Source organism: Pygoscelis adeliae, unplaced genomic scaffold (assembly GCF_000699105.1).
Source record: "Pygoscelis adeliae isolate BGI_AS28 unplaced genomic scaffold, ASM69910v1 Scaffold174, whole genome shotgun sequence".
Classification (NCBI taxonomy): domain Eukaryota; kingdom Metazoa; phylum Chordata; class Aves; order Sphenisciformes; family Spheniscidae; genus Pygoscelis; species Pygoscelis adeliae.
The window spans coordinates 2,963,087-2,985,684 of NW_008824676.1; the positions used below are offsets into that span (position 1 = coordinate 2,963,087).

The 22,598-nt window shown below is 45.0% G+C and overlaps 1 protein-coding gene across 1 annotated transcript in view; it reads left to right on the plus strand.

The window, feature by feature from the left end:
* MYO5B (myosin VB) overlaps positions 1–22,598 on the plus strand; it is a 121,742-nt gene that overhangs the window by 83,753 nt on the left and 15,391 nt on the right. Inside the window, exons 23-29 of the mRNA XM_009323124.1 lie at positions 4,441–4,525; positions 6,070–6,218; positions 6,986–7,105; positions 8,245–8,382; positions 11,001–11,063; positions 17,215–17,454; positions 18,298–18,395. Of these exons, the coding sequence (XP_009321399.1) occupies positions 4,441–4,525; positions 6,070–6,218; positions 6,986–7,105; positions 8,245–8,382; positions 11,001–11,063; positions 17,215–17,454; positions 18,298–18,395 (893 nt within the window). The remainder of the gene's footprint in view (positions 1–4,440; positions 4,526–6,069; positions 6,219–6,985; positions 7,106–8,244; positions 8,383–11,000; positions 11,064–17,214; positions 17,455–18,297; positions 18,396–22,598) is intronic.

A 22,598-nucleotide genomic window follows, 5' to 3' on the forward strand; every position in this document is an offset into this window, starting at 1 on the left:
AATAAGGGCACTTAATAACCGCAGATATGCCAGAGCTTCGTGTATATACAGTGATTCCTCATGGCGCGTAGTGCAAAATATTGGAGAAGGCTGTCGTAGATGCTGTAACTATTAGGAAGATGTCCTTACTCAGCCCAGCTGGGTATGGGACGTGAGGGCTGGGTTTCTGCCATGCAGCCCGTGGCCCTTGCAGCTGGTCGTAGTGGCTGGTGGTGTACCTACGTGCAGAGTATGACCTGTGTGAGGACCAACTCGTCCCTCCCGTGCAGAGACGCTGCTCCAACACCAGCTAGGCTGGTTGTTACAAGCCTTTATAGGGTTTGGAGCTGTGATGTGGATTAAACTTTTTTATTTTCTTCTCCTCCTTCATGCAAACTGCTAAGCTTTCTGGACCTCTTGAGGTGAAGGTGGCCCAGCGCTGCCACCATTGTACAAGAAAGCGCTCTAGTGGGAGAAAGAGACTTCAGGATGTAGAGGGGTTTTTTGCAAATAGTGAAAACGGACATTTTACACTGAATTTCTTTGGTCAGGTTCATTCTGAATAACCTTCGCACCCATGCTCATAACCTAAGGCGCGAAGATATGGGTTCGGTTTCCTGCTGCAAATGCTCAGGTTAAATCCGTGATCTATCTTTCTTCTGCACTGGTGGTTGAAGTGGTTTCTTTGATCCCGCTATTGGAAAGATCTTAGGACTTTTCTACTCAATGTGTTACGTAGAGAAAGCTATTTTACGGCTGTTCCTCTAGAATAGCGCTTTTTGTGTGGCAACCTGAAGATGAGTCGCTTTTGGAGATGAAAAGAGGTCTGGGATTAGCTGCGTTTTAATTGTGCTGAAAGAGTGCCCACTTGGGGGCTCTTCTAGGGCACTTCACTCAGCAGCACCTGCCCTAGCCAGCCTCCCCCTGTGGGTAGGCCCTCAGACGGTGGGTTTGGGTGAGAAGCTGTGGGGTCTGTGTGGTCAGGATAACTTAATCTGAACAACTTGCAGAGCCAAAATGCGTTTTCGGGTGTGCTTCTCAAAGGGGCATTCAGCCTGTATGTGTGTTTGTCTCTTGGCTGGACCAAGAGCTGTCAGAAAAGCAGTTACTCCGCTCTTTGCACGTGTACTGCACCCCCACAGGAACGTACAGAGTCAGTGATTTCCTTTTCTCCAGCACCAAATTAGAAGATCCTTTTTGGCACAGGGCTCAGTTCATTAGCTGGCTGCAGTACAGGCTTTTAGAGCCTGAAAGGATGCTTTATTTTGAAGGCGATGCAGCTGCGGAAAAAACCGCTTCTCTTTGTTCTTGATTGCAAATCCCCTTTGAGCACTCAGAAGAAAGGTTGATTTAATGACCAAAGAAATGCTTTCAAAAAGCATGAAAACAAAGCAAAAGCTTTCCCTTGTTGTAGAATTGCCTGCAGCAGAGCAAATACTATGTACTTTACCATGATAATAAATGGTTTAATTATAAACCAGAGCATTTCTGTGGAGCAGTGCAGGCTCCCATTTCTGACATTAGCTTTCAATTGCTCCCTTCAGTTCCTCATCAGTGGGAAGACGGAGAAGACCCGTTTCCTTCCTGGAAATGTTAATTTAGCCAAAATGCTTCCTGAGAAGGATTCTGATAGAGATTTTTGAGTAGTTCTAATAACTACCAAAAGCGTGGGGAGTGTTGTGAAATTGTATTCAGGTGTGAGAAGCATTTCTCACCTTCAATAGCAAGACCGTGGTGGTGGTGGGATGCATTCGCTCTGGAGATGATACCCGAAGTCATCAGATGCTTCTGAGCAAGACTGAGGCGACAGCCTTAATTTTATCAACTTGAGCTGGGGCTGCAGCTTCTGCAAATCCATATTAGTTATGATTTTGTTACTGAAAAAAGGTCCTTTAATCTCTTCCTTATAGCTTTTCTCTCCAGCTCCTTAATTTTAGAATAGCTCTTCTTATTCCATCTTGTGATAAAGTTTAAAACATCAGATCTGGGTGAGTATCAACAGCTCTTCCTAGGGCTTTTGGTAGCATCTAATCTTCTCACTTGGTGAGCTAGGATGATTCAAAGCCCGGACAGGGCTTTTATTAGGAAAATCCTAAATGCCGTCATCCTTTCCTCACAAGATTAGGGGAGGACCGGAGCAAGATCTCATGAGCAGGGGGTTCCAGTGTAACACTTAAACGAGGGCTGAAGCCATCACGAATGCTCGCTGCTCAGCATCTTCCATAGAAATCCTTCAAAGCAGGCGCTGTTGCATTTGAAGCGCCTTCAAAGATGTTTCCTATAGAAAGATGAGCACGAGGTACAAAAGGTACCAGCGTGGGTACCAGAGATGGAGCTTGTGCTGCTTGGCCGTTGTGTGACCTGCTCCGCTTGCCTCTACCTGTGTTTAATGGACTGTTTGGGTTTCTGTAATCACAAATGTTGAATTCCAGCTTGTTTCTATTTCATATGGAAACAGGAATGCGATAAACAAGCTCAATCGCTTAAGATCATATCTTAAAAATATCTATATCCAGTCTGGTTTAGAAGTTTTTCAACCTGGGAATAATTGTTGCGGATTCTACCAAGTCTTTCAGTTCTAAAATATCCCCCCAGCGCAGTTGAAAATACTCCAAATTTTTGTTTAGTTTTGTTTTCCAACCTTCATAGCTTTGTTTTCTTGGCAGAAGAGTTCATTATCAGCACCCATTAAAGAGCACTAGTGAAATAATCCCGTCACCCCTAATCTTTTCCCTGATGGGATAAACGAGTCGAGTTCCTCGCTGTCTCATTGCAGCTCAGGTTTTCCTTCCCTTCTGTCACTCTTGTAGCTCTTCTCCAATTTTTTTAAGAATTCTTCCTAACTTGAAGACGCTAGTGCTGATCTAATGGCTGCACGTCTGCTATGGTATTTGTTTGAACTGATGTAGGAATGAAGGAATGTAGTTGGTTTTGGTACAGAATATTAAAATCATGGCCCAGTTCAGACCGTTTAAAACACCAGTGGCACGGCATACCTTAAATTGTGTTTTCTTCACTTTCTAGTTGGATTTCCAGTGTCCAACTTTCCTACTATATATAGAGATGCAGGAGATTATAGTCTCATGCAGACAGCTGGAGTAAATGAACGGACTGGAGAGCGAGGGGTAGTGGGATCTTCCAGTTTTTGTGCACGGGACGCGACTGCTTCAGTCGTGACTTACAGTAAAATATTCGTCGTGCTTTTACCCTCACCGTTAGTGTGTATCTGGCATATGCAGTATTTGATAAAATACCTTTGATTTGAGGATGCTTGTGTGGAAGTCTGAAGTCTGTGCTAGGAATGCATGCCAGCTGGGCTGCCTGTTAATTTTATCGAGTGGTGACAGCAAAACTATTATTCTTGGGCACTGAAAACTTTTATTATGGTGTGTACAGTGTTGTTTATCTTCGGCATCTTCAGATCCTTCTGCTGTGTGCAGCTGTCTTCTAAGCTACAGGGACGCGATGGAGCAGGCATAGAGAATGACGTTACGCTGGGATGATGTGTCAGTTTGTTCTACCTGACAGCAGGAGAGTCATCCTGCTTAACCACAACAGCATATTTCATTTGATAATGTGATGGTTTTGTGGTTTGAGATAACGCTGTTGACTGCATCAAAATTCCTGAGGATGAACAAAATTACAGGATAGGTTGCCATCAGTGTCAGTCCAGCCTTACTGTTGTGACAAGTGGCCTGCTTCCCTTCATTTTTAATAACAAGGTAGTTAAAAAAAGGAATACTGTTTTGCAGGATTTAGTTTCTGTTTTCATTGACTTTTGCTAGGCAATTCTTGGTGTTAATTGCTATATGTGCTCCTGTTGTATTACCCAAGGCCCTGGTACACGCTGTGCATCACTGTACGAGCGGTTCTGCAGTAGCGTGAAGCATTGAAGTGACTATAATCTTATTACGTGAAGCGGGTACAAGACACGTGAAGTTAAAAAAGCCTGAACTCTATTTAGTATTAGTCTTCCACGGTGCTCACGTTAACTGTGTCCATCTTAACCACTTCAGTGCCACATTGCCCGAAACAATCAGCAGGTTTTTTTGCCCCCAACAGCAGTCAGTGCTATGACTTGGAGGTAGCAGTGAAGCCCGTTGAGATGTGGAAATAAACCTCTGATTTGATGACCTGATCACTTGTAGGAGTTTCACTCCTGCGGATTGTGGTCGCCAAGTCCAGCTGCTCAGTATTTTGTAAGATTCTGCTAAAAACATTAATTTAAGGGAGGAATGCACTCAGGAAAAAAAAAGTTAGTCTCTGTTGTTGCAGTGCGGTTCTCCTACGCTTCAACTCCCGATGTGCAAAGGATAACTGGCAAAAAGCGCAAGGGGGATAGGTCTTTTAAACAGCAAAGAAAGCCCGAACAAAGCTCCCTGTCTCCAGCCAGGTGAAATGTAATCCCTCTGCAGAGGCTCTGACCTGCAGCAAGCAGTAATTCTCTGCCTTGTTTCGTAGCGCATATCCGACTTGGAAGAAGAAAATGCTCTCCTGAAGCAGGAAAAAGAGGAGCTTAACAGCAGGATCCTGTGTCAATCTGAAGGTAAGAAAAAAATGCTATGTCGTCGTAATGCCTCCACTAAATGAGGAGCTTAACCGTTCTCCCCTCAAACTTGTTTTTCCTGCGTGCTTTTCCTACCTTGAAAAGTGCAAAACTTCCTGCACCCCTTTCCTGGATGTTTTTGTTGTTGTTTTTGCTGTGCAGATAGGTCTGTTCATGCTGTCCTGCTGGTGGATGGCAAGACGGAGGCTGGTTTATTTGGTGAAATATGGAATAAAGTACCCAAAAGGGCTTTTTAAGTTCAGTTACATTGCAGCATTTACTCCGGGCGTGCGGGAGGCAGCGAGGCTCCTGGGGTGGAGGGTAGAGAATAACGACATCCCAGAAGTGAATGAATATAAAGGATCCAAGGAACAGCAGAGTTAACAATATCGAGCTGTGACCAAGGAGTTCTTTAATGTGACAGGAGTCTGTTTTTTAAAGCAGAGACATAGATGGTGAGACGTACCTAGAGGAAAGCAATCTGGGAAAATCCCAAGCCACGAAAGAAACTCTCATGCGTGTATTGAGCTTTTTTATTTTTTATCACCCTTTTCAGCTTTGATTTTGTTGCAGGATTTACAAAGAGCATCATGCATCCTTCTGTGGATTATCTATCAATGCTTCCTGGTACTCATGAAGTACCTCTTGCTCTCAGCCTGATACAAACTACAGGACTGAAAATAACATGTTAAAAAGAAACTTGCTGCAACTATTTCTTCATCTGTTACGGAATGTTTTTGGAGCATCGAAGCTTGGGGAAAGCAAGTGGAGGGGGTTTGTTTGGTGTTCACCCATTTTAAAACACCCCCCCATTTTAAAATACCCCCATTTTAATCCCTGCTCGTTGCAGGGGGGTCGGACTAGATGACCTTTAAAGGTCCCTTCCAACCAAACCATTCTGTGATTCTAAAAGGACACGTGGACTATATTTGCCTGGTTTCTCAAAAAGGGGAGGGACCAGATTTGCTTCCAAAAGGGAGTTTTTAACAAAATAAAAGAAGAACTTATTTGGATATAAAATACTTTCAACCTCTGCAGTCTTACCATGGTAAATGGTTGATGATGACATGAGAAAGAGATGCTGCTGTTGATTTGCTCCTATGCCCGGTCTGGTGGTGGGAAGCAGGCGGGAGAAGTCTTCAAATGCAGCGAGTACCATGTTTACTTCTTAAATAGGAATGTATTTCCATACTGCGCTGGTCTTCTCTTAAGTGGGTTTCTGGCTGGCCCATGGGAGCTGGAGCTGGCACAGCCGAGTTAAGCATAATAGATCTGATGGTTTGTAGGTGCTGGAGATTTTTCTTTAACTCAAATGGCAGAGGACGCTGCTGTCCGAGCAGAAGAACTCAAGCTGTTCCAAATGGCAAGGAGACATAGATTATAACAGTCTCTAAACATTAGAGAATGCTTATATGTATTTTAAAGGTTCTTGGCAGAGAGCATTTTGTTAATTAGTCATTGTCATTGCACATATTTACAAGAAGTTCACTTCAGAGATGAAGATCATAATTTCTTTTTTTTTTTTTTCCTTCCTTATTTTAAAGATGAATTTGCCCAAAACACAGTTGAGGAAAATATCCAGATGAAGAAAGAGCTGGAAGAAGAGAGGTCTCGTTATCAGAACCTGGTAAAAGAGTTTTCGAGGCTGGAGCAGAGATATGACAACTTGTGGGATGAAATGACTATTATAAAGGTAACGAAAGTGAAATTATCCCTGTTCCGTTGTATCCTGGACATGATGTTGGTGGCTGGATAACGTGGCTCATTCATCCCCAAAATTCTTAATAGCACTGTTGTTATCGTGCAGTTTGTGCTTGATGTTTCTCAGACTGAACTTCTACGCTGAAGCTGTGTGCCTTGGAAAAGGAGCCGGATCTTTCACGCTTCTCTGCATAGAGATATCTGTGAATCTCGGCAAAAGCTGGTTCATGCTTTTTGTTTCTGTGATGTTCATGTGTAGGTGTTGGATTAAAAAACAAAATCCCAAAAAACCTCAACAACACGGCTTCGGAATTTCAAAAGCCAAGGTTTTTAGCTTCACCTTTGCTAAAGTCGTAGGAGAACTGTTGAAAATTAGATAATAGAGTCCTGCTGGATTAGGTGGAAGGTCGAGCGTTTAAAGGGAGCCCCAGAGGGTGCTGTGAACAGCATAATCTTGAGCTCAGATTTGCATGTTTGTACTTAACAGGCATCTGGTGTCACGAACAGCCTTTAATTCATGCAGACTTTTTCAACCGAGCTTCTGTATCAGTTCACATTTTAAAGTATTCCCTTGTGTTAATACGAATATTATGGTAGGGCATAAGAACTAGAAAATGGAATTCACTGTAAGGTGACAGTCAAGCCTTTTGTAAAGGTAACCTTAATATATAGACACTTATTTGCTCTAAGAAACAATGCTTCGTGAGGAATCCTTCCCTAAACACTAATGTATTATGTATCTGCACCTCTCCTTGGCAGCAAGCACCGGGGCACAGAAGAAACCCATCCAACCAGAGCAGTTTGGAGTCTGATTCCAATTATCCATCCATATCAACCTCTGAGATAGGAGACACCGAGGATGTAATACAACAAGTGGAGGTACAGTAAACCGGGCGGGCTCGGGGGGAGGAGGAGAGCCCTGCTCTGCAGGGATGATTGACATCGGTCTTGGAGCACACAGGAGGAATGCAGGTTGGACTGTAACGTGTGACGGATGAAATTGATTTCGCGCTACAGAAATACATCGTTAATTGCGTGAGAGGGATTGCAGGGTTGCGGTGCTACGGCAAATGCTTACTTCTTTGTGGCATCAGGCTTAAATAGGGCTCTAAAAATAATAAACTGTTGTCTTTTGGCCATACCAGCTTAAAGACTGATGAAAATTCATCAAAGCGGTCAGCGTTGTTACGTGTAGTTATTCCTAGCACCGATGGCAATGACGCTATAGTGATCCTTCTCCCCAAGGGTACCAGAGTTCATTACCCCCTTGCCCCGAGTGTTTTCATTCCAGTGCATCTTCACGGATGCTTTGCTGGCCAGCACGGCCCCTGTAATCAACGGTCTCTTAATGCAGAAAAGAACGGCATAAATTATTCCCTGGCTATCAAGAATCGCATGGAAAAGGGAAATGTGTTTTGCTTACGTTTGCTAGAACAGGCTGCTTTTCAAACTCCACTTTCATGACTCAAGAGCATGTGTGGATGATGAATGTTCCTAGGATCTGCCACCCCACTGGCAGGACCATATTTTGTGTCCCACGTAGCACGCCTGCAGAAACCCCCACTTCCCTTTGCTCGCTGCTGTGTTACATTGCTTTAATATTTTGGAACTGCTCTGAGAGCATTTGCTGAAGTCAAAGTAATCGGTACTGGCCATGCTCTAATACAAAATATTCAGGTGAAGCCAGTTAAAAAACCAACTAATAAATACTTGGCTAGAAGGGAATCAGTAGGGTGTTTTTAATGTTCTTAGCTGTGGCCCCAATCAGCCTGCTTATCTGTTGGGCTGTTAAACGTTCAACAATTTATTAAAATGAGCCAACTCTTTATTGACATTAAAAATAAGTGCTTAAAATGGGGGTTTGGTCTTTGAAAGTATGTGCCTTTCTTGGGATGCTCCTGTTATCAGCCGTGGCTGGGCTCGGTGCTGATGTACAGTCAGGGAGTATCTGGCACAGAGTGTGGTTATAAAACTTGACTGAGGTCTTCTCCTTTTTCCACTCCCTTGTTCTTTTCCAGGAGGTCGGGATGGAGAAAGCTGCCATGGACATGACCCTCTTCCTAAAGCTACAGAAGCGAGTGAGGGAGCTCGAGCAGGAGAGGAAGAAGCTGCAAACCCAGCTGGAGAAAAAGGAGCAAGAGAGCAAGAAATGCCAGGTAAGAGATGGCTTTTCATTGATACTAATATTTCATGTTGGTAACTGGCTTTCCTTGGTTGCCTGAGGACGTGCGAGGTAGGCATTGAGGTTTGAGAGTGACAAGCTCAAACTAAGAGGCAGCAAATCCAGCTGGGAAATGGGGAGAAACTTTTTTTGGCAGCTAAGGATAATTGGACAGAACTGATTTTTTTTTTTTTTTTTTTTGGTTAATAAACTGGTTATAACAGATTTAGGATGGTGTCTTAAGTATCTTGAAAGCAATGAAATGTAGAATCAATTTTAGTGATTTATTTATTATTCTGCCTGCACTGATCCTGTTTCCTTCTCTTTTGAGAAATTTGAAGTGTCGACTGAGTTTTGTTAGCGAAGGTCAGAACGAGGAAGGGGAACGTGAGGGTAGGAAGGCTCTGCAGAGGGACCTGGACAGGCTGGATCGATGGGCCAAGGCCAACTCCATCTCCATGAGGTTCAACAAGGCCAAGTGCCGGGTCCTGCACTTGGGCCACAACAACCCCATGCAGCGCTACAGGCTTGGGGAAGAGTGGCTGGAAAGCTGCCTGGCGGAAAAGGACCTGGGGGTGCTGGTCGACAGCCGGCTGAACATGAGCCGGCAGTGTGCCCAGGCGGCCAAGAAGGCCAACGGCATCCTGGCCTGTATCAGAAATAGTGTGGCCAGCAGGAGCAGGGAAGTGATAGTGCCCCTGTACTCGGCACTGGTGAGGCCGCACCTCGAATACTGTGTTCAGTTTTGGGCCCCTCACTACAAGAAGGATGTTGAGATGTTGGAACGTGTCCAGAGAAGGGCAACGAGGCTGGTGAGGGGTCTGGAGAACAAGCCTTATGAGGAGCGGCTGAGGGAGCTGGGGTTGTTTAGCCTGGAGAAAAGGAGGCTGAGGGGAGACCTCATTGCTCTCTACAACTACCTAAAAGGAGGTTGTAGCAAGGTGGGTGTCGGTCTCTTCTCCCAAGTAACTGGCGAAAGGACGAGAGGAAATGGCCTCAAGTTGCGCCAGGGGAGGTTTAGATTGGATGTAAGGAAAAATTTCTTTACTGAAAGAGTAGTTAAACATTGGAACGTGTTTAAAAGACGTGTAGATGAGGCGCTTAGGGACATGGTTTAGTGGTGGACTTGGCAGTGTTAGGTTTACAGTTGGACTCGATGATCTTAAGGATCTTCTCCAACCTTAATGATTCTATTTGGAGGATTGCAGATGGACGTGATGCTGCAGCCTTACGGACACAGATACCACCTTTTGGCTGGATCAAACCTAGAGGCATGTCAGTGCTCAGGAGCCGTGAAGAGAAAGGCCCTGGTGTACCCCACATCTCCACATGTCTTTTCGGTTGATTTGGGTTATTCAAGCGCTTCTTTGCAGTCCTGGCTTCCCCCCGTCCAGCGGTGTGTGGTGTGCACTTCAGACATGTCAGTCAGGCTTGTGTCCTCAGTTTGGTATTGTTATAATCTGTATGGTTTGGGTTCCACTCCCCCCCAGTAATGGTCATATAGGAATGTAGCTTAAAAAATGGTATAGCAGATAGCTATAGCTATCAGAAATAGCAAGATAGCTGTTAGAAGAAGGGGTTCTTCCTTTCTGTTGCAAGGCAGGGATATTCCTTTGATATATTCTTTCTTCCTTGTGCAAAAAATATCTCCCTACGCTCTGGGTTGTTTGCTTGGAAGTAATTTAAAAATAAAAATTAAAAAATTAAGATTACTGACAGCATACTGGCAACTTAAGGAATAGGAGTCCATCCAGACTTGCAACTGGAATCTGAAAATACAGCTCTCTAGTTGCCAATGAGCTGATGTTTAGCATGAGGGGCTTTTAATAGCAGGTGTCTTGTATACATTTTACCCTGCCATCTGTAACTGAGGCTTTGTGGCTTGTTCAGAGGCCAGAGTGTGGGAGACGATGCATGCCATGAAACAGCAGCGCTGCGTGTATGGTGTCGTGAAGCAGCAAAGATGCTCATATATAAAATGCTGAGCAAATGCCATCACTCTTGTCCTGGTTTCGGCAGGGATAGAGTTAATTTCCTTCCTAGTTGCCGACTGAGGTTAAAACACAACAACTCTTGATTTCATAATTGAAATTTCTGGGGCTGTTGTTACTTTGTTTGGGAATTATTTTGTTTATTTCTCTCTGGCGAGATCTATGTGTCTGTTGACAAATGCAATAAGAGGCTCAACAAAATCATCAACAGTAATTATTTACTTGCTTCACCAGAGATTCTTACTGATCACCTCTAGCAATTTGCAGGAAACACACGAAATAGGAAACTTCCCCCAGCCTCTCATCCTTGCTGCAGAGGCAGATTAAAAGCCCGCTTCCCAACCCCTATGTTGAAGATTGTTCCCCTAATGACTGTCATTGTTCGAAAGCTGCAGTGAGCCGCAGTTGTCAAGATATTAATGAGAGATTAAACCTTTTTCTTCTGAAGCGGCCCCTGCCCCACTACATGTTGCTGGGACTCCATCTAATGGCAATTAATAACATAATTGTGGTTGAGCTGTGGCAGGGCTGGCTGTTGATGGAGGCATGCCTAACCATCCTGTGCCACGTGCCAGTTCCTCTCCTGCTTTTAAATATTAATTTCTCTCTTTAATCCACGCAGGTAATTGAAACGAAGACTGAAGTGACTTCGGACCGTGAAGATTTTGCATACAACAGTCTGAAGGTGAGTGATGAGCTCCTGCTTAGTGCTGTAACCTATTGCATGGCTCCAACAGCCCAAACAAATTGTCTGAATGAGGTAATAACCCAAAATCTCCTGTAAATCGGTTCTGACTATTGGAGATAGCAGTTTGGAAGCTGTAGCTCTCCATCAGCTCCTGGGCCTGGGGTGGGCTCACAGATGTTTCTCTCTGAGGCAACATCTGTTCTGCTCTGCTCTACCTGTTTGAATCATCCACGGCGGTTACAAGCCCATCTACAGTGAAGGGTGCTTTTTCCCACATATTCCCACTGGGACTTTCTTGGGTTTCCTTTGACCTGACGCTGCAGGTCTTGGCAATTTGCCCTGCAGTAGGTGTGAATTCTTACGGCTGAAGCCCAACGTGTTTCTTGTTCCAGGCTCCAAGTCTGCTACTTGTCGTCTTTCCTTGTGTTCCCAAGGTGCCAGTCAAGTCAACCAAATAAATCTCCTGCATGGATTCTAGTAATAGCCTCCATCTCCCAGCAGCAGCGCTGGTTGACCATAGTCGTTGTGTGTCTTCCCAGCTATTGCCCTACCCTGCAATTCATCTTGTCCCTAAGCTCTAAATCCTTTCAGTTCCGCCTCCATCATTTTCTCCCTATGACATAGAGAGCGGCTGAAACTTGCAAGGTTCCTATTGCGGCTTTTGTGGGTTGTGTCCTCCTGCTCTAACTGTAACCAAATACTTCTGGTCTTGACTGTTAGGCAAATTCTTCTGTCCTGCTCATCCTCAGAAAACCAGTTTCTCGGAGATAAGCATTGTAAGGGGTGGGGTTTTGTTTGTTTTGTTTTTTGGTAGTGCAGACCTACATTTCAGATGCTCCTTCTCCCTGTCCCCTTAACAAATATTGCAATACAACTGAGAAATCCAGAGGAACATATGTTACCCAGGGTAACATCCTACTAAACCATCTGACAGTAGGCATACCTATTTTTGCTGTCTGCATCATCTCCTCAGAAGGATGCAAAAATGAGAGGTGGAAAGGATGTATGGTCAACCCTCGCTAAGAGCATACCTCTAGCAGTAGCTTTTTCTGGCACTTAGTCCATCCAATTTTTCGTCTCTAAGCACAATATTCTTGTTGCACTTGCTAGACAAGCTGTTTGTGATTGAGGAAAACCCTGCTGAGTTTCATTAGTACCTCTGCACAGCCCGTTGGAGTAGAAGCGCGGCAGGAGCTTTAACCAACTGGAAGACACTTGGGCAATGATCTTAAACGTGGCTATGGAAGTTTTAGGTTTCTTGACCTTGTAAAGCAAAGTGAAGTTGCCGTTTGGAAGGGGAGAAAACCCAGCAGATAAGAACAGTCACCTTCTTAAATGGCTTCTGCGGTTCTGACTTCTGTGTGAATTCACACGTTGTGTTTTCTTCAAGTTTTGACCCAGGACGTTCAGAATGGAAATATTAATTTTGGATTTTCCTACTTTCTACGTTCCTAGCATACTCACATACATAGTCCTCCATATCTAACAAACCTTAATAACTCTCTATTAATACTATTTCATAGGAATAGGTAGCACATGTTACAAAAAAGCGGGGTTCTTTAACCTTTAGCCTAAAACAGGTGGAAAATGAACTTGCAAGGAAACACATCTCAGGCTTAGATTTTAGTGGCGTTGCACTGCAAGAGGTTCTCTTTAAGGATCTCCAGCACAAGGTTCTTGCTGGAGTTGCAGGAAAACGAGCTGAGGGTTGCAACAAGGGACAACCAGGTCTACGAGCTTGCTTTAACGCAGTCCAGACCTGCACAGACCAGCTGTAGCACAAGCTGTTTTGGGTACTGGCATGTTGGGTGACTGTCAGTCTAGGAAGAGCTGAGGTCCCTGTGAAAAGCAAGGAGGAATTGCTTCAAATGCCGTAGCGAGAGGCAACCCCCAGTCCTAAAGGAAAGGATTTTGCGTTCCCTATAGGTGGGTTGGCCTGAGAGGAACCACTGAAAAAGAGAGAGAAATACAGCTCGCTGGTGTTTTCCCCACCTCTGAACGTAGGACACTGCCTGAAGTCTCCATCTGCAATGAAAGAGTGACTTACTGCTGATTCTGAGTGCTGCTTTTCCCTCCTTCCCCCATGACAGCTGCTTCTGTGACTATAACAAAGCTCTTCCTCTCTATTTCTCCTGCTAATTTGTATCCCAAATATTTATGCTATCTCTGGCTCCTTCAAGAGTCTTGTGTAATTAGATTTTTTTTTTTTTTTTTTGCCAGCTTAAAAAGTCTTTCTCTTGGGCGACGAGGCTGAGGTGTCTAAAAGCTTACACGTAGCAAACTCTTCCTGCGGATGCTCTTGCATGGTCCATGAGATACCAGCTTATGGAGGAGGAAGGGATCTCGGCTTTGGTGCACCACTGATGCACTATCTTTTGGGAACTGAGCTCCTTAGCCAGTTTAGAAAGGTTTCAGAAAGTTTTAGAAAGGTGGCTGCAGTGTCTTTTCAGAAACCAGCATATTTCCCTGAAATGAATATGAATTTTGACCTAGGTGAGGTGTGAAGACTGTGACTGATGTAGCTGAACAGCTCATCGTGGTGTAGGGGTGTTGCGCTGGATGGGGGAAGAGATGCTTGGATAAGGTCATGGATGACCCAGGGTATGATTTGGATAAATATGAGTATAAATATATAAATACAATAAACAGTAAAAATGTAAATATATTTGTACGTATATGCATTATTTTAAAATAATGCGTACAAGTATCAGTTTGGGTAAATGGAATAAATACAGTTATTGCTGAAGAGCAGGTTTTGTTGGGGCTTAAGGATGTTTCTGGGTCTTGTTCAGTACTTTGTGACCTAAGTCTTCGCCTTGGGTCCCATTCAAGATATTTTTGACATGCACAGCCCCTCGAGTGGGAGACCACAAGGCGTGAGTGTTAGTGGGTGGCTGGCCAGGCTTGGGCTTTGTAGCCAGCGCGTGGTCTGCTACTTCATATGTGTCTGCTGTCGGCCAGCTTCGTGTCTCAGTGGGATCATCCTGTGCTGTCACGGCACCTACGATGGCAGGGGTTTGCCTTTGGGACTAGCTTTTGGCGGGGAGCCTGTTCTTGGTGCAGATTTTGATGGAGGGCAGCAAGTGAGGCACAGTCCTTTCTTCGAGAGGCTCATTTGGATAAGGGTTGGCTGTTTCTTTTTGTAACGCTGCAAAGAAATGTGAGAAACCTGAGCTAACACTGTTCTGTTTACAGCAGGCATAAAATATGTGTCCTTTGTAATGGATAAATAGAGTTTTCAGTAGATGCTGTCCCAAAATATGCCCAGCAAGGTGTTTGATTAGCCGTGATGCAGGGCTGGAGGGATGTGTAACATCTCCCTGGTGGGAGATACGTCCTTGAGTCACGCCTGTACAACAAAAAGTTCCCCAGTGAAAAATGTATTTTCCAGCTTGTTTTTTCACGCTGGGAAAGTGGGAGCGGGAATGAAAGCGCCAAGGAGTCCTTGCCCTGACTTTGTGTTCCTAGCAGGAGCACAATGCATAATTTGATTTCTTGCTCTTCACATAGCTGGCATGTTTGTTTCATTCCTTAGACTTGGAAGCTCATCATAAAATGAGCTTCTAGAGGATTTTATTTTCTTTTCCTCTCGAGTACCAGAAATAGAAGAGAGCGCAAAATCCCGGCATGGCAGTGCTAACCTCTGATTTACACAGGCTCATACTTCACCCAGCACTGCTATATAAGCCCTTTCTTAAAGAGCGAGGCTATTTCCGTCACCCTTAGTGCTTGGGTACCCCTTTCACCCCTCCGTAGTGCTGTACACGTGGGACAAGTGTGAGTTCAAGTCCGGGATGTTCTGACTGTAGAACTTGTCAAATAAATTAGCACTGTTGGACTGTGCAGAAGAAAGGGCATTTCTCACAGCGCAAGTAGAAATCTCTCTTTCCACATTCAGAGCATTTTATTTTAGTTTCTGTTCTGCCATCACTGATGCTGGTGGAAAAAGGGTGTACGGGCCAGGGACGATAGGTGTCTCGCCCGCGTCTATAGATATTTTAACATTGCTCCATGCCCGAAATCTGCCAAGAAGGGAGTAGGGAATTAATTTAATTGTAAACTCTGAAAGGAGTCCAGGGCACGGGCTCTTGGAGCAGCATTGTTGGTTATCGCGTTCTTTCCTGATCTTCCTGGCTTCGTTTCTAACCAGAGCACAGCTTGGTACAACCAGTCCCTGGAGTTACTAGTGTGGCTGTGACCAGTTTTTTTTTTTTTTTTTAAAAAAAAAAAAGAGGAGGAAGGAAAGGAGGGGTCTTATCCAGCAAATAACAAAAGTCACAGAACAGCCATTTGTGTAGAAAAGCAATTAATCACTTTCTTTTTACCCTTCTGCCTCTGAGCATGATCAGAAAAGAGTGGAGAGCGAGTCGATGCTTTAGCTGCACGGCAAGAAGAGTTAAACCCAGTTTGGTACAGATTCCCCACCGCGTGCGCGCTTTTCAAACTCTTGTTTTAACAAACAGTTATGGAAAAGCCAGTGGCTCATATGCTCCCTCTGCTGAGCTGTGGTTAATGTGGATGTGGAGGAATTGCTGGACCCAAATGCATTTCTTACCCTCTTTTTTTTTTTTTTAATGACAGATGGTATAAAGTACCTGACTATGCTCCATTACTGATGGTGTTTGTTCAGCTAGGAGTATGTCCAGATGCCAGATCAACTATTCTGTTCACACCTCTGCTGTGGTTTTTATAATTCGTAAGGATTTATAATTATAACACCCGTTTCCTATAGAAACGAGGTTTACACAGCTGTGCTAGCTACGTGCTGTATAAACTGTATAAATTGCCCTCATGCCTCCAGGCATTTTCGGATTCATTAGCTCGCCTCAGCCGAAGCTGATAATGAAGCAGATATCCCATAGATAAGAGGGATGGTGCAAGAAAGCTGTGGAAAGGGTCAAAGGGCAGCGGGGAGAGAGAAGCACCTGGATCTCAGTGGGTCAAGAGCTTGTGCTATTGTAGACGCTAGAGAATCCACATGGTTGGGGGATGGTCCCTAGGAAAGAGCTGACCCCAAATCAGTCAGACACCAGGCTTTGTCAGCTCACTTGCAGATGTCTCGGTTTTTGCCACGCGGTAGTTGGGTACGGATCCTGTTGGGTTTTGGTGTGGTCCGAGAGGCCTGGGTGCATGGGGACAGGAGGGGAGCGGTCCTGGGTGCCACCATGCAGCAACTGGTGATGGAGGATCCGGTGCAAAGAGAAGGTGGGTTGCTGGGATTCGGGCTGTGAGCAGGACCCCAGGAGCCTGGCTCGCTCCCCATCTGTGACCTGCAGCGAGGACTGCACCATCCGCAGGAGCAAAGCTGCTCTTGACCCAGCTGGGATGCTCCAGGTGGGTTTTGGGTGCTGGCAAAGAGCTGCCAGATGTGGTGTTACCACCTGCAAACAAAGCTTTGCGGTGAAATAACTGAAGTAAAGGCTGTCTTAGCTGCTGGCGTTTTATTCTTCCGTCTTCTACTGTCATGCAAAAGCAAATAAGCCCTTCAGTTGTCTCGGCAAAGACGGTGATCGATGCTCATGCATCGTTATTCAGGAGAAGCAGTTGGCGTCAAACTTGCACAGTATTGCCCCTGCCTGTCAAATGCCAGCAGCTGACGAGATGTCAGGGCAAGAAAATCCTCCAACTGCAAACGTTGCACCGGAGTAGGGGATCTACAAAATGTACGAGAAAAGAAGCTCTAGTGGGAATTCACGCAGCCGTAGCTCACCTAACGGGATGTCTGCCGTGATGAAGGGTCATGTAAATTGGTATCTTCTAGCTTATCTAATGAATATGAAAGATGAGCTAAACTTTGTGGGATTTGTGGTGATTTCTTGATTGAGAAGGAGAAGGGGTGGAGAAGAAACAAACGTGTTTGGCTTCTCTAAAGGCTTGCTCTTGTGTCTAAAAATAGTGTCAACAAATAAAAAAATCTCCCCTGTGTCACCCTGTAGTGTTGTTATTAAATGGCAACAGGCTACTGATTACGGCAAAAATCTTTTCTGAGCCACACATGGCTGGACGGGCAGCAATATCCAGATCCTGGCATGAATTGATCGTTTGGCCGTGATCGTCGGTAATTAAGTTACCTTAGAGGTGTCTCAGAAAAGGATGAGGCACTGCAAGACAGTTTATCTAAACTGGTTAATGGCTTGGTATTTTCCAGAGGCAAGAGCTAGAGTCAGAGAACAAGAAGCTGAAAAATGAACTTAATGAGCTGAGGAAGGCTATCGCAGACCGAGCGACCCAGAACAACTCATCCAACGATATTCAGGACAGTTACAACCTCTTACTGAACCAGCTGAAATCGGCCAACGAGGAGTTGGAAGTGCGGAAGGAAGAGGTGCTCATTCTGAGGACGCAGATTATGAAGGCAGCCAAGCAAAAAGAGGCAGGCAAAAACATGGTAATTGAGACGGTAATGGATTTTCTTTCCCTTTTCCCGTTCTGTTCCTGAAAATTCACTGCCTGCCTGAGCGATGCCATTTTTGCTTTGGTACGCTCTGGGTGGCAGGATGGCGCGGGGAGGTTATAGGAGGTTCTGCAGGGTTATAGGAGGTTCTGCCTATGGCTAAGGTACAGTCCATGACACCGTTTCAGACAGCCCAGGGCTATATGTTCCGTGGTGGTCTGTACTGCTGTAAGGTGCTTGACCCCAGACCTGATGAGGTCTAGCCAGCCCGCACCAAGGAGGAACTTCTCCAGCCCTGCACCAAGGTGTGGTGGTCTGAGATGGTTCCCGGGGGTGTTTTGTGACAACTGGCTTATTCTGCAAGGAAACGGGGTGGGGGAAAAGAGCTTCTGGACCAGCTTCTGCTCACTTGATGCTGGTGCAGCTGTAATGTGTTTCTACTGGCGTGTAGGCAAGAAGAAAGCCTGTCCCGTCACAGTCGTTTGAGGGCTTTTTGTTTAGGGCCTGTTCTGATGGAAGAGTACATTTTCTGGAAACGCTCACTTGGGCTTTTTAATTCACTGCCTTATCGTTCCTCGAGGTTTGGGGTATGTTTTGTATTTCAGACCACACACCCCCCCTTATCTCCCTCCCAGTTCATGCATCCTCTTTCTATCTCCTAACCTCTGCTGCTGTCTGTTTGCATGCGTATGAATTCATAGAAACTCTCTAGTCTGATGGATGCCCCGAGGAAGCTCTGTTAAGGATGGTTGGGAGTTGTTTGGTATCGGGAACTTTGAAAGACAGGAGGAGATGTGCAGGATGTCATGCTGCTGTGTTTTGCGTGTTTGAATTTAGGAAAGCATCACCACCAACGCCAGCTGGCCGAACAGTGACAAGCACATTGATCAGGAGGACGCGATTGAAGCCTATCAGGGGATGTGTGAGACGAACCGGTAAGTGTGGCCCAAATTTTTCCAGCAGCAGGAGGGGCTGACCAAAGTGTGAGAGATGGGATCCAGACCAAAATGTAACAACGTGTTCTAGAGAGTTACCAGCTTCTGGATTGTGTTCTGGACCTTGGGTCAAGGATGGACCGTAAAGATGGGACCAAAGGTGCAGGTCTTGTAGTGGACGAGGAGCCCTCATCTTTGGGGCAGTGTGTCCCCAAGGGAGGGGAGATACTGGGCAGGTGGAAAAGCCAACACGGAGAAGTGAGCAAAACTGGATTTTGACTTTGCTTCCAGTACATAAATAGTAGCAAGACTAGGATTTGGGATATATTTGAGAGTTACTTATTTCAAGTAAGTCCTCGTGCTATGCTGGGAAGACGGCACGGTCCCCTCTCGTTTTCCCAGAGGCAAAAGCCCGTGATGGTGAACTGAGCTAACAAACACACGCTGTATTCTCTGGCAACACCCACATTATTGGTTTTCTTGCATCTAAACTGAGAGTCGGGAACATTCGTTTGATTACAGGTTTCCCATAGCAAGGGTTAATATCGTGAACGTGTCTGTCCTTATAGTAACAATGGGCTTATATTGCGAGGCATTAAAAATCAATCCTTGCAGCTATCCAGGAGGACATCAAATAAAAAAGTAGTATCTTGCAAGAAGACAGAATTGCATGGATTAAACAGCAAGATAATATGTAAAGTAAGTATTTATTTTATTGCAAGGAAATTGAACGTTCGTCTTTTTCTCTTGACAAATAGAGATGTTTGAGGCTTTTTTCCTAAATAATTTGCATTCAGCAAGGTAGTCAGAAGACCTAACCGTTGTGGATTAATGGCTTTTAATAAGATAGCATACTTTGGCACTTTGTAAACTGGTTGCAGAAGGTTGTTAGCAGTCCAGGCTGAGAAAGACGGTGACTTAATTAGGATTTTATTCATGCCTGTTTGAATATGAGCAAACCCGCACCGTCTTTGAACGCAGTATGAAAAATTGTGAAGAGTTGCTTAACGCTTTCAGAACTGGATGGCCAAAAAGGTGCAATGGGAAATCCGTGTGGCCGGATTGATGTGCATAAATTCAATGTATATATAGCTGTGCGGTCAACTTTGGTCATCATGACTGTGCTGTATGCCTCCCAAATTCCTGCCGTAGTATGGTCTGAATTTTCTGACTTTGCATCTATTTTACTTGTCGGAAAAGCCCTAGGAGAACCTGTGGAGATCTCTCCAGTTACCCTGTGTGAGTACAAAGATGGGCTTGCTGGAAGGGCTGGGTTCCGCATGCGTTGCATTTAAACATAGCTTCAAACCCTGATGGCTAGGCTGAGGCTCTGCCCACGCTAGTACTGCCAGCTTTCACTTCGGCCCAGGGACCTGGAGGAGTGGGGATTGTTGGGGTCCAGGACTCTTGTGATACTGGTTTCTCCCCTGGGCATCACGTCTGGCTGGATCAGGACCAGTGTTTGGTTTTCAATTTGTTGCCATTGAATATTTGCTTTCCTGAAGTGAACTTGCTGATGAAATTTCTGCCCCTCCTGCAGTAGAGGTGATGAGATTGATTTAAACATCACCTTTTTGTCAATAAATCAGTGGAGCTCAGTGTGCTGCCTACTGCAAGGTGTGTTTTTTGGTCACTTAAGAGAAAATCCACAGAATTCATTATTTCCTTCCAACTTTCTCCTGGAGTTGTGGACGCTAGTATGGGATGCAAAATCCCATTGTCAGGCACAGAGTTAATTACTCCCTAACCTGCGTTTTCCAGTGTGCGTGTGTAGGGATGGGTAGTTTGTGTTCAGGTGTTGGTGAAGGAATTGGAGTCAAAACAAGAGTTGCTGCTTTCATAGGGCACGCATCTGACCAGGTTGTATCATGGGTCCCCAACAGTAATCGATATCTGGCCATCCTGGAGTGCGTGTTGTCCACTTTCACTCAGCCTGTCGGGAGACTCCGGTCCTCCTTCAGCCGTTGTGGTTTCCAGACTTAACAAATTCTGCAGTGAGAATGGAATCACGCACAAGAATCATCAAAAATGCTGCAATGATCTAATTTTCTACGAGAGTACAAATCTCTTTCCTTGCCATTGCACATTAAAGAAGTCCAGTTGCAATTTAAGAAGTTCATGCGATCAGGCCTTGGTGGTTTTTGGCCTCTTGAGATTTGGGAGGGGAAACCTGTGCAGTCTCCAGGCTCGGTTTCCTCTCTTGGCGACCTCTCATATGAAGCTTGGCTGGAGCTTGGCTCTTGTACTACAGCAGCAGCAGCTCTACGTACTATCACCCTGATTTTCTGCGGTGATTTATCCAATGGCTCGTTAATCGCCACCAGCTTCCCCACTACGTGGTTCCCTGTGCATTTGTTTGTATATTGGGTTGGTTTATAAACTGTAGGCTGGAGTCGATGGCAATAAACCAGATGAAAACAAACGCTCGGGGAGCGTGAATTACTGTATTTGTGGATATAAATTAACATTCCCTCCCCCCAGCTCAAATTTGCATTCATACTTAAGCGGCTCTATACCCAAGTGTGTCAGCATGAGAAATAAAACTGCTTTCCCTTTCTAATCTTGATCAATAAATATTTTAATGGAAAGCTTTTCCGGTGGGATTGCAATTCTGAAGTGGGATTAATAAGCAAGAACCACTTTTTCTCCCACCTGCGCCGCAGGGAGCGCTCCTGTTTCTCTTTACCCTGATACCTCTCATTCCGTTGGCTGTTTCTAACCGAGGCGGATGCTCTTCCATCGGTCCTGTCTGACCGATGTGGTAAAGCCATGGGCCCACCCTTGGGTCACTATTAGCTTGAAGTCATCATGTCTTAGCTATTTAGGCTGGGGATGGAGCCTGGCTTTATTTTGGTGGGAGACAGACATTTTATTCGCTCTATGTCTGTGTGATCCAGGATTTTTAAATACAGCAGGAGGAAAACAGGAAAATCTTCCAGGTGCTGCTAGCCCTGCCCACATAGCGATTCTCTTTCTCCACGCCGCTCTCGAGGGAAAGCCCTTTGATGCCAGGTCAAGGGGAAGTTTGAATTAAAAGCAGCCCCTTATAAATGCAGTGAACTCAGCTTTTTTCTTTTTTTTTCTTTTTTTTTTTTCTTCTCTTGCTGACTTTGCTAAAGGGAAAAGCATCAAGTTAGTTTCCAGCTAATTTTCTGCTTCGATAACTGAATGTAAAGCTAAGTGGGCTCTGTGTTCCCTGCTTCAGTTCGTGAGATCTTTCTTTCAAGCCTGTTTGATCTTGGTAGAAGCGTAGGGCCAACAAAAGACCAGGTGATGATGTTAGAGATTAATAACCTGGCAGCTCAAAGCAGATCAGGCTTAGTCTTTGAAATTAACTTCCGTGATAACTTCCAAGTGATTTCTGTAGAGTACATGGCTTTTTTTTTTTTTTGTTGTTCTTGGTTTTTTAACTGCTGGGTAAGTCCCACCTGCAGCTGCAGTGCAAAGTGAAGGGCTGACGCTGGCTTCATGTGGAGGATGCTGCTGCGGCTGGAAAAGGCCATCACATGGAAAGCGTTCATAACTCTGCTTACCACTCTCCAATGTGTCTCTTATCACTGCTTCCCACTCTGTCATATATCTAATCTGTGATGTGCGTTAGTTTTCCATTTAATTAAAAAAAAAAGCATATCTGTGTTTGAAAATGAAATGGCCCTTCTTTATTACGAGATGATAATTATCTGAAGATGCTAAAATTAACATCTCTGGGGTTTGGTACACGTGCACCTCCTTTAAGCTACTTGGAGGCAGGGAGGGAGGTGTTTGGGCAGGAGTTTCTCTCCCTTTCGTGAAGGCAGTTTGCCAGCTGCAGGTCGCCAGCTGCTCCCCCAGCCCCGTGCCTCAAAGATAAGGATAAAGGAGAAATGAGGTTTTGTGAATCATGTCCTTTCAACTCATTTCAGGCTTGCTTGAGAGAAGGCTTTACCCAGCGTTTTAGGAAATTATTTTGGCACATGCTAATTAATCTAATTAGCTAGAAAGGACCCCTATTGACTTTTAATGTCTTGGTCAATGTGAACTTCTGGGAGAAAGGAAGCTCAGTGATTTCTGAGTCAGTGCCGTGTTGATGAACATGGGCTGAATGCTTATTTCCCAGGGCGGTTTTATCTTAGTACGACGGCACCCCCTTGAGCTGCTCTCCTCGTTGTGGTGGTTTAACCCCAGTTGGCAACGGAGCACCACGCAGCCGCTCGCTCACCCCCC